This window comes from Coregonus clupeaformis, chromosome 9 (assembly GCF_020615455.1).
Source record: "Coregonus clupeaformis isolate EN_2021a chromosome 9, ASM2061545v1, whole genome shotgun sequence".
Lineage (NCBI taxonomy): Eukaryota > Metazoa > Chordata > Actinopteri > Salmoniformes > Salmonidae > Coregonus > Coregonus clupeaformis.
The window spans coordinates 8711015-8727814 of NC_059200.1; the positions used below are offsets into that span (position 1 = coordinate 8711015).

The following is a 16800-nucleotide window of genomic DNA, read 5'->3' on the forward strand; positions in this document are numbered from 1 at the left end:
CACCATAGTGCTCTCTAAGCTCATCACTAAGCTAAGGATCCTGGGACTAAACACCTCCCTCTGCAACTGGATCCTGGACTTCCTGACGGGCCGCCCCCAGGTGGTAAGGGTAGGTAACAACACATCTGCCACACTGATCCTCAACACGGGGGCGTGCTCAGGGGTGCGTGCTCAGTCCCCTCCTGTACTCTCTGTTCACCCATGACTGCATGGCCAGGCACGACTCCAACACCATCATTAAGTTTGCCAACTACACAACAGTGGTAGGCCTGATCACCGACAACGATGAGACAGCCTATAGGGAGGAGGTCAGAGACCTGGCCGTGTGGTGCCAGGACAACAACCTCTCCCTCAACGTGACCAAGACAAAGGAGATGATTGTGGACTACAGGAAAAAAAAGAGGACTGAGCACGCCCCCATTCTCATCGACGGGGCTGTAGTGGAACAGGTTGAGAGCTTCAAGTTCCTTGGTGTCCACATCACCAACGAACTATCATGGTCCAAACACACCAAGACAGTCGTGAAGAGGGCACGACAAAGCCTATTCCCCCTCAGGAGACCGAAAAGATTTGGGTCCTCAGATCCTCAAAAAATTCTACAGCTGCACCATCGAGAGCATCCTGACTGGTTGCATCACCGCCTGGTATGGCAACTGCTTGGCCTCCGACCGCAAGGCACTACAGAGGGTAGTGCGTACGGCCCAGTACATCACTGGGGCCAAGCTTCCTGCCATCCAGGACCTCTATACCAGGCGGTGTCAGAGGAAGGCCCTCAAAATTGTCAAAGACTCCAGCCACCCTAGTCATAGACTGTTCTCTCTGCTACCGCACGGCAAGCGGTACCGGAGTGCCAAGTCTAGGTCCAAAAGACTTCTCAATAGCTTCTACCCCCAAGCCATAAGACTCCTGAACAGCTAATCATGGCTACCCGGACTATTTGCACTGCCCCCCCACCCCATCCTTTTTACGCTGCTGCTACTCTGTTAATTATTTATGCATAGTCACTTTAACTCTACCCACATGTACATATTACCTCAACTAGCCGGTGCCCCCGCACATTGACTCTGCAACGGTACCCCCCTGTATATATAGCCTCCCTACTGTCACTTTATTTTACTTCTGCTCTTTTTTTTCTCAACACTTTTTTTGTTGTTGTTTTATTTTTACTTTTTTTGTTTAAAATAAATGCACTGTTGGTTAAGGGCTGTAAGTAAGCATTTCACTGTAATGTCTGCACCTGTTGTATTCGGCGCATGTGACCAATAAAATTTGATTTGATTTGAAAACAGCTGTTTGAGCCAGTCAAGTGTGTTTGTTTACAAAGAAGCACAATGAGCAAAATGGGAGCTTCGTGAGGTGAGTCACTCCTGCAGCGCAATTTAAGTGAGGTGATGAAGTTACAGCTATGTTTGCCAGCTATACATCTTATAACTATTAAATTAACTATCTAAGATGTGCCAAATAAGTTATCTCCAGCTGGGTTCTGCTAACTTGCTAATGCCAACTAAGTGGCTAACCTTAGCTTGCAAGATCAACCTTCTTGGTAACAGCAGCAGAGACTATTCCCTCCTGGAATAAGATCCCTGCTGTCTAATATTTGTTTTGTGCGTGCTGCAAACTGCGTTTTGAGATACTTGCATAACTTTAGGAGCTGGGTTGTCTGTCTTAGTAGTAAATGTTTAAATGCGTTCGTTAGCATTTACCTAGCATTCGCTATGGGGATTCCTTAGTACTTTTTAGCATTTTGTTAGCATTCTGGTAAGTGATGTTTTTGGGGCTTTTTTTACATTGTGTGCACTACCGGTAATAGGGTAATACAGTATATCCTGGGATGGCACAGGCACGGTACGAAGATATGGAAATCTGGATACCGCCCAACCCTATCACATAGTTGTCTGTAAAAAACATTAAGTGCATAAAACAGTACCTGACATTAAAACTAGTGGAATGTAAAGAGATCACTAATACTCGGGGTAAGTTCAACTACAATAGCTAATTCAGTCTGCAAGGCTCATATTGAGGGAGGGATGAGTGGAGTGTAGAAAAAAGCAGGACACCGACCAAAAGAATGCATTAGTCCCTCCCAAACAGTGGTCCTGGACTGGCCAGCCCCTCCAGTCAGAGACCAGTCCGTCCAGACAGAACACCTCCCCACACCAGTCAGCAGAGGTAGGGAGGGGACACGCCCCTGACCCCTGACCCATCACCACACTGTAGGGTCCTTACACTCCTCACTGGCCTTCAGTGCTTTCTCCTGTAGGATGTTGGCCTGCAACTCTCTCTCCTGTAGGACCCTGGCCTGTAGCTCTCTGGTTTCCTGCAGTTTCCTCCCCTGCAGCTCCATGTCTGTGTTGGCATGGCGGTTGCGGTTGCAGTACTTGAACACCATGAAGAGACCCAGCAGCACCAGGACTATGGCGATGGTTCCCCCGATGGCTGCAGCCAGGATGCCTATCTCAGAGATGGAGACTGGAAGGAGCAGCACAGCCAGCACACACACGCACACACACACAACAATACATTAGTCCTTGCTAAGGTTTCTATGCAACACACCAGTGTGAGTGAGTGAGTGAGTGAAGTGATTGACTGACTTACCTTTCTGGACAACCCTGAGGGTGACCTCTCCATTGATGCCGTGGACGTCGGGCAGGTTGCGGACCTGGCAGGTGTAGGTGCCGTTGAAGGTGAAGGGGACTTCATGCAGGCTGATGGAGGCATCCTGTCTCAGGATGTCCCCTGACCAGGTCGCATGGCCCTTAAACCGCCCCTCTGTAGGGGGGTACGCCGTCTCCTGGTAGTAAAACACCTGACACACACACTTACAATTATGCTCTGCTCTAAAATGTTGATGTTTTACGTAATACTCTGCTCAACAAAGCCTCCATGTCCCATGTCTATCCAGTAGTCAAGCTGGTTTACGATGCTAACCCAGTCTCCCTCCTAATTCAGACACATTCGCTGTATGACAATTGTTAGTTCTGCTCCCATTGTGGAAAGGTAACCCACCGACTCCTCAGCTCCCTGGCCAAGGGGACGGAAGTTCCAGGAGACAGCCACAGAGGAGTGGGACACTGGGTGTTTGGACTTAAAGGTGCACTTCAGTCTCACTTCTGTCCCGTTCACCGCCTCCACCTCATTGGACGTGAAAACCTCCATCCCACCGACTCGCAGCACACCTGACACAGAGTGGACCCAATGAGACACGTGAGCACAGTTATACACTACAGTATTCACTATATACACAATAACCCTGAGAGCAGCATGAGCAAGCACCTTATCAAAGTCCTCACAGAACTTTTAGAGCACACTATTAAAAACAGACATATTTATTTCACAGCTTCAAATCAAATCACATTTTCTTTGTCACATACACGTGTTTAGCAGATGTTATTGTGGGTGTAGCGAAATGCTTGTGCTTCTAGCACCGACAGTGCAGTAATATCATGTGTGCACATGACCATGAGAAGGTTGATAGTGGTTTTTGCAACAACCGTGTCTGTTTACATATCTTCAGTCTAAACTTGGCCCGCTCCCTTCAGTAAACACAGCACTACAGTCTATCTTCAGTAAACATAGCCTTGACTTCCAATAGCCAAGTTGTTCACTGACTACACTTTTCAAATCCCTGGAGCTGTAGTGTAGCTCAGTACTAGGTGTACCCTCCCTCCCTCCCTTAAATTCTTCAACCTGTACTCAGTCAAACCCTTCAAGCGTGTCTCCTCTCCTACAGTACTTTGTGCAGTCCAGTGTGGACCAATCACCACAATGAGCTGGGTTAGAGTTCTAAATCACACCCGAGTCAAACACAAAGCAAACTGAATGAACATATAAACTATAACAAATATTCTAATTAGAAATCAGGTGGAGTGGCCCTGTATTGATTCACTCAGCATTAGGTCTTCACAGGTCCAACAGACACGAAATTCTGAGATTCGACCTGGGACCCGAGCGGGTTCGGGTCCTAAATTCTGACTTTTGTCTCGGATCTGGGTTGGGTCTGATATAATTTTCATGGGTCTCAGGTATGTGCAATTAAAATTGCCTACTGGAACCGATTGGACTCGTCCTCTGTTAATGTAGTGTGTGTGAGGTGATGAGAACTGCGCAAGCTTGTTTTCTGTGTCAGCCATTTGCAACTCAATAAAACGTATAGCTTATGTCCAGCTGAAACTGGTTCCGGCTGCTCACCTCACCTGTGCCTGCTGCTTACGAGGGAGAGAGAGAGAGTGAAAGAATCCTTGGCTACTGTTGATTGAGAAGATGGAGGCCATTTTAATTGAATTAAAACGAAAGTAAGAGGAGAAAGAGTATAGTGAAAAGAAAACGAAGAGGAATGTCCGGAGACAAGTTTTCATTGTATATTGTTTTTTTAAATGTACAATTTGATTTGATATTTTATAAACAATACAAAACATCCACACGACATCATACAAACATCAACTACATCACACCTGCCCAGACCCACTAGCACCCTCCCCATCTCCAGTGTCTGCATCACTTTACACCACATGGCCTCAAACTGTACCATTTTGTTTCTCTCCGTAGCCCACGCACTTTCAATTTTTAGATAATAAAGCATTTTACCTTTCCATTGCGTGAATGACAGATTGGTTGATTTCCAGTTTAAGTATATGTTTTTTAAGATGATTGACGAGATAAGTATCGTCCAACCCATCGGGTATCTCACTGCACCCTCATACAGTGGGGGAAAAAAGTATTTAGTCAGCCACCAATTGTGCAAGTTCTCCCACTTAAAAAGATGAGAGGCCTGTAATTTTCATCATAGGTACACGTCAACTATGACAGACAAAATGAGATTTTTTTTCTCCAGAAAATCACATTGTAGGATTTTTAATGAATTTATTTGCAAATTATGGTGGAAAATAAGTATTTGGTCAATAACAAAAGTTTCTCAATACTTTGTTATATACCCTTTGTTGGCAATGACACAGGTCAAACGTTTTCTGTAAGTCTTCACAAGGTTTTCACACACTGTTGCTGGTATTTTGGCCCATTCCTCCATGCAGATCTCCTCTAGAGTAGTGATGTTTTGGGGCTGTCGCTGGGCAACACGGACTTTCAACTCCCTCCAAATATTTTCTATGGGGTTGAGATCTGGAGACTGGCTAGGCCACTCCAGGACCTTGAAATGCTTCTTACGAAGCCACTCCTTCGTTGCCCGGGCGGTGTGTTTGGGACCATTGTCATGCTGAAAGACCCAGCCACGTTTCATCTTCAATGCCCTTGCTGATGGAAGGAGGTTTTCACTCAAAATCTCACGATACATGGCCCCATTCATTCTTTCCTTTACACGGATCAGTCGTCCAGAAAAACAGCCCCGAAGCATGGATGTTTCCACCCCCATGCTTCACAGTAGGTATGGTGTTCTTTGGATGCAACTCAGCATTCTTTGTCCTCCAAACACGACGAGTTGAGTTTTTACCAAAAAGTTCTATTTTGGTTTCATCTGACCATATGACATTCTCCCAATCCTATTCTGGATCATCCAAATGCACTCTAGCAAACTTCAGACGGGCCTGGACATGTACTGGCTTAAGCAGGGGGACACGTCTGGCACTGCAGGATTTGAGTCCCTGGCGGCGTAGTGTGTTACTGATGGTAGGCTTTGTTACTTTGGTACCAGCTCTCTGCAGGTCATTCACTAGGTCCCCCCGTGTGGTTCTAGGATTTTTGCTCACCGTTCTTGTGATCATTTTGACCCCAAAGGGTGAGATCTTGCGTGGAGCCCCAGATCGAGGGAGATTATCAGTGGTCTTGTATGTCTTCCATTTCCTAATAATTGCTCCCACAGTTGATTTCTTCAAACCAAGCTGCTTACCTATTGCAGATTCAGTCTTCCCAGCCTGGTGCAGGTCTACAATTTTGTTTCTGGTGTCCTTTGACAGCTCTTTGGTCTTGGCCATAGTGGAGTTTGGAGTGTGACTGTTTGAGGTTGTGGACAGGTGTCTTTTATACTGATAACAAGTTCAAACAGGTGCCATTAATACAGGTAACGAGTGGAGGACAGAGGAGCCTCTTAAAGAAGAAGTTACAGGTCTGTGAGAGCCAGAAATCTTGCTTGTTTGTAGGTGACCAAATACTTATTTTCCACCATAATTTGCAAATAAATTCATTAAAAATCCTACAATGTGATTTTCTGGATGTTTTTTCCTCAATTTGTCTGTCATAGTTGACGTGTACCTATGATGAAAATTACAGGCCTCTCTCATCTTTTTAAGTGGGAGAATTTGCACAATTGGTGGCTGACTAAATACTTTTTTCCTCACGGTATGTATGTATATATATATATATATATATATATATATATATATATATATATATATATATATATATATATATATATATATATATATACACACACACACAGTACCAGTCAAAAGTTTGGACACACCTACTCATTCCAGGGTTTTTCTTTATTTTTACTATTTTCTACATTGTATTATAATAGTGAAGACATCAAAACGATGAAATAACACATATGGAATCATGTAGTAACCATATTTTATATTTGAGATTCTTCAAATAGCCACCCTTTGCCTTGATGACAGCTTTGCACACTCTTGGCATTCTCTCAACCAGTTTCACCTGGAATGCTTTTCCAACAGTTTCGAATGAGTTCCCACATTCACACTTCTTGGTAAGTAACTCAAGTTTAGATTTGGTCTTTTAGGTTATTGTCCTGTTGAAAGGTGAATTCATCTCCCAGTGTCTGGTGGAAAGCAGACTAAACCAGGTTTTCCTCTAGGATTTTGCCTGTGCTAGGCTCCATTCCATTTATTTTCTATCCAGAAAAACTCCCTAGTCCTAAACGATTAAAACCATACCCATAACATAATGCAGCCACCACTATGTTTGAAAATATGGAGAGTGGCACTCAGTAATGTATTGGATTTGCCCCAAACATAACACTTTGTATTCAGGACAAAAAGTAAATTGCTTTGCCACATTTTTTGCAGTATTAATTTAGTGCCTTGTTACAAACAGAATGCATGTTTTGGAATATTCTGTACAGGCTTCCTTCTTTTAACTCTGTCAATTAGGTTAGTATTGTGGAGTAACTACAATGTTGTTGATCCATCCTCAGTTTTCTCCTATCACAGCCATTAAACTAACTGTTTTAAGGTCACCATTGGTCTCATGGTGAAATCCCTGAGCGGATTCCTTCCTCTCCGGCACCTGAGTTAGGAAGGACACCTTTATCTTTGTAGTGCCTGGGTGTATTGAAACACCATCCAAAGTGTAACTAATAACTTCACCATGCTCAAAAGGATATTAAATGTCTGCTTTTTTTTTGTTGCCATCTACCAATACGTGTCCTTCTTTGCGAGGCATTGCAAAACCTCCCTGGTCTTTGTGGTTGAATCTGTGTTTGAAATTCACTGCTCAACTGAGGGACCTTACAGATAATTTGATGTCTGGGGTACAGAGATGAGGTAGTCATTCAAAAATCATGTTAAACACTATCATTGCACACAGATTGAGTCTATGCAACTTATTTTGTGACTTGTTAAGCATATTTTTACTCCTCAACTTATTTAGGCTCCATAACAAAGGGGTTGAATAATTTGACTCAAGACTTTTCAGCATTTAATTTTTTATTATTTTGGAGGAAAAAAATTTAAAACATAACTCCACTTTGGTGTATTGTGTGTAGGCCAGAGACAACAAATCTCAATTTAACCCATTTTAAATTCAGGCTGTAACACAACAAAATGTGGAAAAAGTCAAGGAGTGTGAATACTTTCTGAAGGCACTGTATATGCATGCAATGCCCTGATTCATTTAACACTCAAATCTCCGACAGCTGACCCGTGAAATTTTGAATATGCTACACATCAAAACACAACCAATATTTTGTTTGTAATTTGTTTGAGGCAGATTTTAAGGGCATGTAACTGTGGATCATTTGGCCAATAGGCCTAGCGCTCGTTTATTTATGGCACTGGCAGCGCTCAGTCGGAGGTTTGTTTCTCTCTCTCTACTCTTGGATCTGAATGGATCACTCAGACCCGAACCAGCACTGGTCTGTTTGGGTCTGTTTTTCCACGTGCATTTTCGGAACGGGTCTGACTGTCCTCGGGTCCACTCGCAACAGGCCTCCATTCTTTTGAAAATTAATTTATGCAAATCAGGTCGGGTGGGAAACCCACAGATCCATTTCGGAACAGGTCCAACTTTTTGGACCTGTGAAGACCTCTACTCAGCATTCCATTGTGTTTATATTTGGCAGTGTGTGTTTCTCTGTCTGATTAATGATGCCGGCAGGTGGCTGGTTAATGATTGTAGGTGTTCAGTCCAGAGGTCCACGTATGAGAGCCTGAACCAGCCATGGAGTATAAAAGGATTCTGATAAAGGTAAAAAAAAAAAAAACATCAAATGTTCTGACAAACATTCAATCTTCCATCTGTACCCATTGTCACCACTCTGAAGCGTAGATTAGATTGTTCCCCTTCAGGAGTTTGGTGTCCAGGCAGAGAGTACGGCAGGGTAGGGGCTCGAGACAAATAGGGATTAATACCAGCCATGTGCATTCCTTTTTACTTCATGCTCTGCCTCATTGCCCTGATAGCCCTGTGTTATGGATTAAAACATTCACTCTCAATCAGCATCCAGGTAATTCCTATCCATCCTGGCATGTCCATGGCAGACAAGCAAAAGATCAGTAATCCTTTACAAAAAAAACAAGACAAGGATGTGCAGTATTTTCACACACTCACTGGTAGCAGAAAATAATCAAACAGTGATACTACTGGATGTTGTTTTCACAACCTGAGAGAAGCAAATCATTCCTGGAGTAACCTGTCCTTCTATATCCATCTAACAATTATCCATGAGGACAATAACTTATGATCACTATGAGCTTTGGCCTGGTCAACCTGAGAACCATGTCAGAAATGTCAATATATACTGTATGTCCAAGCTATTCTATAATGATAAAGTATAAATCAAGAGTAGGCTACTCATTATCAAGATTATGGAAATGAGATAGGGGTTCTGTTCACCTGACCTGTAACCATCTGAGCCTGACAGTGGCAGAGGTGGGACCAAGTCACTATTATTCGAGTCACTAGCAAGTCTCAAGTCACAAGGTCCGAGTCTCAAGTCGAGTCCCAAGTAGAACGGGTCAAGACTCGAGTCAAATTCAAGTCGTGCATTCTATGAGCAAATCAAGTCGAGTCTAAATCAAGACAAGTCTAGTAAAAAAAAAAAATCTATACATGCAACGACTTGTTCAACTACAAATCTTTGTCTATTTATTGAGACAGCCCTTTTCATTATTTTGTCTACAACACATTTTGATAAGCCTTTGTAATTGTAAAATAGGGAACTTGTAGCAGTCATAAGGGCATGAAATCAGCAGAAGGCAAGGAAGGTTGATGTGCTCAGAGTGTAGATTTATTTACAGGTCTTGGTGATCAAATGGTGAAAGCGCCATATCATACGAAAATACCAAATACACTCTGAGCATTAGCCCAAAAGAAATAGCCTCTGTATCAGGCTTAACCTGTCCTATCTGAATGGACACAGGTAGAGGGCAAGACTGTACAGCCTCCCCTTGAGAAAACAAATTGGTCTAACAGGAGCTCAAACAGGTAGGCCTACATAATATAAGCACTTGGTCCCCAGGACCATACAGTTACCCAATTGGCAATTACAACTAATAAACTGGTCCTACAATGTAAAAGGCAAGTTCCACATCCATTGTTACATTGGTACATTCGTCTTAATCAGACTTAGTGATTATTAATGACATCTCAACACCATGCATACATGGAACAATACATTTTCTCTTATTCAATGTTCTGATTCCAAAGCGTGGAGTGCAGGCCATGTAGCCTATTTCTACGCACACTGAGGCGCGCATGCTCCTATTATGCACAACCACAATGACAGAGGCACGGAACTCCAACATAACCAGGAAATATGAACAAAGGAAACCATACATTGAATAAACAGAACTTCTACCCCATGAATCTTGTGAACGTTCATGTCCACAATAAACATCGCACCCACTCAGAGGGTACGAAATGGTTGGCTAAATTAAAATGTCTCGTAGGCCTATCAAACATGAAAAACAGTAATGTCTACATGTTGCAATAAATGGTACGGGGATGGAATGATGAAACGCTAGCAATTATTTTAATATTAGATGGAATATAGATTTACCACATAGGGCCTATGAATTTAACATGTGAAAGCAAGAGCAAACATTTCAACAAGAGAAAAAAAGCACTCTCCAATGGCTGGAGTTTGTAGAGTGCAAGTGAAGAGCCTCACCTATGGTGCGTCTTTGCTACAGTAATGATTCATTTTAAACAAATTCCAAATGAAAGCTTCATCAGTAAATGATCAATTTCAAGCAATTGTTACATACCAAAATACCAGTAGGCCTATGCTAGTAATTGTTGCCCCACAGCTGATGAGCTTACATTTACATTTTAGTCATTTAGCAGACGCTCTTATCCAGAGCAACTTACAGTTAGTGAGTGCATACATTTTTTTTATTTTTTTTCATACTGGTCCCCCGTGGGAATCGAACCCACAACCCTGGCGGTGCAAGCGCCATGCTCTACCAACTGAGCTACACGGGAGCTTGCAAAGTAAACAGTTAATATTCTTGATCACCAAACAATTTTTGGAGCTGCATATTTATTTATTTATTTTGGCAATCCTCTCTTCCTATAATTTGACATTCTTCTTCTATGGAATATTGGCGATCGCACTATTTAATGTAATTTGCGGGATGGAAACAGGATTCCCAAAAATTGAACTAAATAAATACAAAATACAAAAAATAAACTACCAAACTATCAAAAAATTAATAAAACCGAATCAAACAACTTTTCTGTTAAGAAATATCAATAAAAAAGTTCTGATCCCTACACAGGCTCAAGGGGAACTTGGGAGGACGGGTCTTCTGGCGCCAGTACCCCTTGCATGCAAGTCTTCAGATGTAAAATCCTTAAGTCCCAAAAACCTTTCTGCCGCAGCCACAATAATGTCCAGTTTCTTAGACTTCTTTGAGGCTTGTGCTGTACAGTTTCTAACTGTGGCATTGAAAGCCACAAAATCCACCTTTTTAAACACACAGGGTATCTTTTGACTGGCAGCAAACATTTACTACAGGCTGTGGTGCGTCACCAGCATCACTTGTTTTCTCAATTGTTATAGTCGCCTCCGCATAGGAGATTCGATTGACCACTAACTTTGCCACCTCAATCTCCTTCACCCTTACAGGGCAATCCAGGAACTCGGGATCTGGATCCCCACCACGATTGCAACACCGTCGACCTTCTACACACCGTTCTTCAATATACAGTACTCTGTCCGTCTGCACGCACTTGAAACATGGCCAAATCCTTTACAATTCTTACATAACCAAGCTTCACATGCGAAGGTATTTGCTCTTTATAAAAAAACAACAGGACCAACAGACTTCCTTATTTCTCTCCATTCACCCAGCGGGTCAGACGCCGGGCACCGACCACACCAGGAATTTTCTTCAGGTATTCAACCTGAACATCTGTCGTCACCCCTGAGATTACTCCTTTGACGGGTGCTCTACTCTGAAGTTCAAAACACAAAACTTCTGTTGTTCGGATTCTTTTGAGGCTCAATGCAATCTTCCTCTGTTCTTCAGAAATACAATTAATCAAAATAAGACCACTCCTGGTCACTCTGACAGACTCCACTTTTCCCAGCGCATACGTCACCATTTGACACCTCAAATGGGTTTCCCACATATGCATCCTTACTCAACAAACGCATCCCGACAAGAAGCGATTCATTATCATTCATACAAGTATCCTCCACTCCAATTTTAGTCAATTTCCTTTTTGTTCCAGTTTTCGCTACTACTGTTGTCCATTCAGAACACCCATCTTCACCAACTTGGCTCAACGTGCTGCTTGAGTCAAACTCTGCATCCACTTCCGCCATCTTTTCCGAATTTCAACTGGCATCTCCAACTTCCCTCATAATTTTGAAGTTTGCGCTGCACCCAATCCTATAGCTGTATAGAAAATCAGCAATCCGTTCGCTCACCACCCGACCTGTGTTGATTGACAGTTTGCTGGTCAAATCAGAGTGCCGAGTGTGCGTTTCACTAGCCAATCTGTGCCAGTAATTTTTTTTTTCAAGGGCTATGCTGTGGCTACTGTCTCTGGCTGCGTGTAGAGTGAAAGGTGCTGCATGGTCAATCCGACATTTGCAGTGACCCTACAGCATTTACTGTGATACGGCCTCTGCAGAAGTCAGGGCATTCATACTTCTTGCTCTTCGCGGAGCAGAGCTGTTGTGAAGGAAGTTGTCAAGGAAGTGAGTTTGTGTTTATACAGGACCTCCCGCCCCCACCTACCGAGTGGCGCAGTGGTCTAAGGCACTGCATCTCAGTGCTTGAGGCGTCACTACAGACCCCCTGGTTCGATTCCAGGCTGTATCACAACCGGCCGTGATTGAGAGTCCCATAGGGCGATGCACAATTGGCCCAGCGTCGTCTGGGTTTGGCCGGTGTAGGCCATCATTCTAAATAAGAATTTGTTCTTAACTGACTTGCCTAGTTAAATAAAGGTTAAATATATTTTTTTTAAATGAGAAGAAAAAAAATACGGAGCTACAGTGCTATGAAAAAGTATTTGCCCCCTTTCTAATTTTCTCTACTTTTGCATATTTGTGATACTGAATGTTATCAGATCTTCAACCAAAACCTAATATTAGATAAAGGGAACATAAGTGAACAAATAACACAACAATTACATATTTATTTCATTTATTTCATAAACAAAGTCATGCAACACCCAATTCCCCTGTGTGAAAAAGTAATTGCCCCCTTACACTCAATAACTGGTTGTGCCACCTTTAGCTGCAATGACTCCAACCAAATGCTTCCTGTAGTTGTTGATCAGTCTCTCACGTCGCTGTGGAGGAATTTTGGCCCACTCTTCCATGCAGAACTGCTTTAACTCAGTGACGTGTGGGTTTTCAAGCATGAACTGCTCATTTCAAGTCCTGCCACAACATCTCAATTGGGATTAGGTCTGGACTTCCAATTTGTTGCTTTTTAGCAATTTTCATGTAGACTTGATTGTGTGTTTTGGATCATTGTCTTGCTGCATGACCCAGCTGTGCTTCAGCTTCAGCTCACAGACAGATGGTCTGACATTCTCCTGTAGAATTCTCTGATACAGAGCAGAATTCATGGTTCCTTCTATTAAGGCAAGTCGTCCAGGTCCTGAGGCAGCAAAGCATCCCCAAACCGTCACACCACCACCACCACCATGCTTGACCTTTGGTATGATGTTCTTACTGTGGAATGCAGAGTTTGGTTTTCGCCAGGCATTACTGGAACCATGTCGTGTTACTTTTTTTTACTTTCGTTTATTTAGTAAATATTTTCTTAACTGCATTGTTGGTTAAGGGCTTGTAAGTAAGCATTTCAGGGTAAGGTCTACACCTGTTGTATTCGGCGCATGTGACAAATAAAAATAGATTTAGTGCACGATTCTAATTTGTACATAGGTCACAAATAAAGCTATCCCCAGTAAAATTGGAGCACAACTCATGAGCCAACCTCCTACACAGCTCATACCTAATCCAGTCCCCACCTGTGACTGAAAACAGGGGGAGAGATGCCAATTGAAAAGCTCTCTCTTAAAAACATAGCTAGCTATCTAGCTATATGACATAAAATGCTAAAAGTTAAAGTAACATTAACTGTAAAGCTATCAGTCACTAGTTGAAGCATTTACAACTGTAATTAAGTTACTTTGTATTTTACCTAATAATTATATTATTTATTTTACCTCAGACGATCTGGTAGTAAGGTTGCTAGCTAGAATTCCTAGCAGCTTATGAAGTTGCTAGCTAGCAAGTTAGCATAAACTAGCACTAACTGGGCTAGTCATTGTCTAAATGACAAGTAGAAACACATTCATAACCATAAAGGAGTAACACAATAAAATAACAATAAAGAGGCTATATACAGGGGGTACCGGTACCAAGTCAATATGTGGGGGTACAGGTTAGTCGAGGTAATTTGTACATTTAGGAAGGGGTAAAGTGACTACGCATAAATAATAAGCAGCGAGTTGCAGCAGTGTAATGCAATAGTCCGGGTGGCCATTTTATTAATTGTTCAGCAGTCTTATGGCTTGGGGGTAGAAACTGTTAAGGAGCCTTTTGGACCTAGACTTGGCGCTCCGGTACCGCTTGCCATGCGGTAGCAGAGAGAACAGTTTGACTTGGGTGACTGGAGTCTTTGACAATTTTTTTGGGCCTTCCTCTGACACCGCCTAGTATATAGGTCCTGGATGGCAGGAAGCTTGGCCCCAGTGATGTACTGGGCCGTACGCACTACCCTCTGTAGCGCCTTATGGTCGGATGCCGAGCAGTTGCCATACCAGGCGGTGATGCAACTGGTCAGGATGCTCTCGATGGTGCAGCTGTATAACTTTTTGAGGATCTGGGGACCCATGCCAAATCTTTTCAGTCTCCTGAGGGGGAAAAGGCATTGTCGTGCCATCTTCACGACTTTCTTGGTGTGTTTGGACCATGATAGTTTGTTGGTGATGTGGACACCAAGGACCTTGAAACTCTCGACCCGGTCCACCACAGCCCTGTCGATGTGAATGGGGGCATGTAAGAGAGTTGCCACATCAATGTTACACTGAATTAATTAGTTAAAGTTATTAAACGTTATATTCCAATGTTATTAGTTATATTCCATTCCAATATTATATTCCAATTAATCTTTTTTTAATGAATTAAAAACAACTATTGAAAACCTTTTGCTCCTGAATGTCATTTTAAAGACTGCTGGGATATAAAACCTTGCATTATTCAAATATTATTTAGTGCAATTGTACATAATGGATTGTGTGGAAAAGGAACAACAAAGACAGAACAAAGAAAATGTATGTGCAGGTGATTTAAAGAGGGACTTTACATCAAATCTCCTCATAGTGCGGATATTAATGGGGACATGTGCAACAACATTTTCCCCCCATATTTTATTTAAATAATTAAAATAAGATAACTAGACTTAGCTTTTAAGTATTACTTACTAAAGCATTTATAAATAAAACCGATTAAATTGATTTTAACACACTTGTGTGAAACCCTATGCCATAATCTTCTACCGAGATAACTGGCACCGCTGTGGGCCAGTTACCCCATGTGGGGGGGCCAGTTACCCTAGTACTTTTTAAAAACGCCCCTTTTCTAAAAACAACATTTTATGAAATGACTAAAAGTGTGAACTGTAGCCATTTATTTGCCTTTATAGTTTATTCCCCTAAGCATCCACATATAATTATTTTTCCAAACATTGCTTTTTTTTGTCAGCAATTAGACATTGTTCTTAGGGGGGGCTAGTTACCCCCTAGTACCCTAAATTGGCTTTAATCCACAAGACCGTGCCACAAAATGAGTGACAAAACCTGGCAAGATAATTTCAAGTCATCAGTCTTGAGGGTCCAAGTCAAGTCATTTTATTTTCTATTAGGTGGAGCATCTCAAGTCATCAAATTTGTGACTCGAGTCCACAACTCTGGACAGTGGTGTCAATTGGATTCATGAGCACAATGACTGCTGGAGCCTCTGGATCAATGTTTTGACTTAATAATAATAGGCCTAAGTGTTTATGTAAAGCTTCCAATCATCAACAATATTCGTTTGATTTACTTGATCATACAGAATAGCGACTAATTGCCATAGGACTGAAAACAGAAATTAAGGAAGTAACTTCGAACTCACCGAATAAACCCAGAAGCGCGAGGAACTGTAGCCATGTCAAATACATCGGATTGTCAGTTTGTCCAGGCCTCAAATACACTGACAAACTTTCAACGAGTTACTAGAAACCACCAAAAGTTAAAATTTTAAGGGTCATTTAGGCGTATACCTCGACAGGGTTTTGATAAAGAGTCCTAGCTCTAGGAATCGTAAGTCTGAAACCCAAAGGTGTGCGCACTCGGGCTGTAGGCGGAGTCAGCATCACACACCTTTTACCTTTGCCCGACTGGTGGGAGGCGCACGGTGGTGTAAAACATGTTTTTGTTCCCCCAAAACTCTGTGCAAAGTATTAATACTGCTAGCCTACCTTTACTTGTATCCAAGAATTGATGCAATTAGGATATGTCAAAACTGCTGCTCAAACGTCTCTTTTTTTTTTTTTCATCTACCCGCAGCCAAAATCATATTGAACATTTTCCGTTTTCTTTCCCCGTCATTTCCTTCCAGCTGACCAAGTATGCATGCATGTGCAGGCAGAGACAATGCATTAAGCATAGCCAACCTATGTTGCCCAACAAAGTGAACAGTGAAACAGAAAAATTACTTCGAAGTTGTTTTGCTATCCAGCCAAATATGTTGTAGGTAGATCATTGATAATGCACTGATGTATCATCTTATTATGTAGTAATTTGTATTCATATCAATCATAACCACTGATTTAACCTATGACCCCTAGAATGCAACAAATGTGTTTACCTCCCTGTTAGTGACCATTTCTCCATTGCCAGGATAATCTATCCTCCTGAAAAGTGTGGCATATCAAGCTGATTAAACGGAATGATCATTACACAGGTGCACCTTGTGCTGGGGACAATAAAAGGCCATTCTAAAATGTGCAGTTTTGTCCCACAACACAATGACACGGATGTCTCAAGTTTTGAGGGAGCGTGCAATTGGCATGCTGACTGCAGGAATGTCCTCCAGAGATGTTGCCAGAGAATTGAATGTTCATTTCTCTACCATAAGCCGCCTCCAATGTTGTTTCA

At 42.3% G+C, this 16800-nt stretch overlaps 1 protein-coding gene across 1 annotated transcript; it reads right to left on the reverse strand.

Annotated features, from left to right (window-relative positions):
- Positions 1-1256: 1256 nt before the first annotated feature.
- LOC121573678 (myelin protein zero-like protein 2) lies at positions 1257-15989 on the reverse strand. Its single transcript, XM_041885838.1, has 4 exons — positions 15776-15989; positions 3007-3176; positions 2596-2806; positions 1257-2469 (listed from the first exon to the last, which is right to left on the reverse strand). The coding sequence occupies exons 1-4, from the start codon at positions 15819-15821 to the stop codon at positions 2204-2206; spliced, it is 693 nt and encodes a 230-aa protein (XP_041741772.1). The 5' UTR covers positions 15822-15989; the 3' UTR covers positions 1257-2203.
- Positions 15990-16800: the final 811 nt, after the last annotated feature.

Coding starts and splice junctions, on each gene's coding strand:
- LOC121573678 (XM_041885838.1), bottom strand. CDS start 15,821: ATGTATTTGACATGGCTACAGTTCCTCGCGCTTCTGGGTTTATTCG. Junction 3,177..15,775: donor CGCGCTTCTGGGTTTATTCG/GTGAGTTCGAAG, acceptor ACTCTGTGTCAG/GTGTGCTGCGAGTCGGTGGG. Junction 2,470..2,595: donor CCTCAGGGTTGTCCAGAAAG/GTAAGTCAGTCA, acceptor TGCTCCTTCCAG/TCTCCATCTCTGAGATAGGC.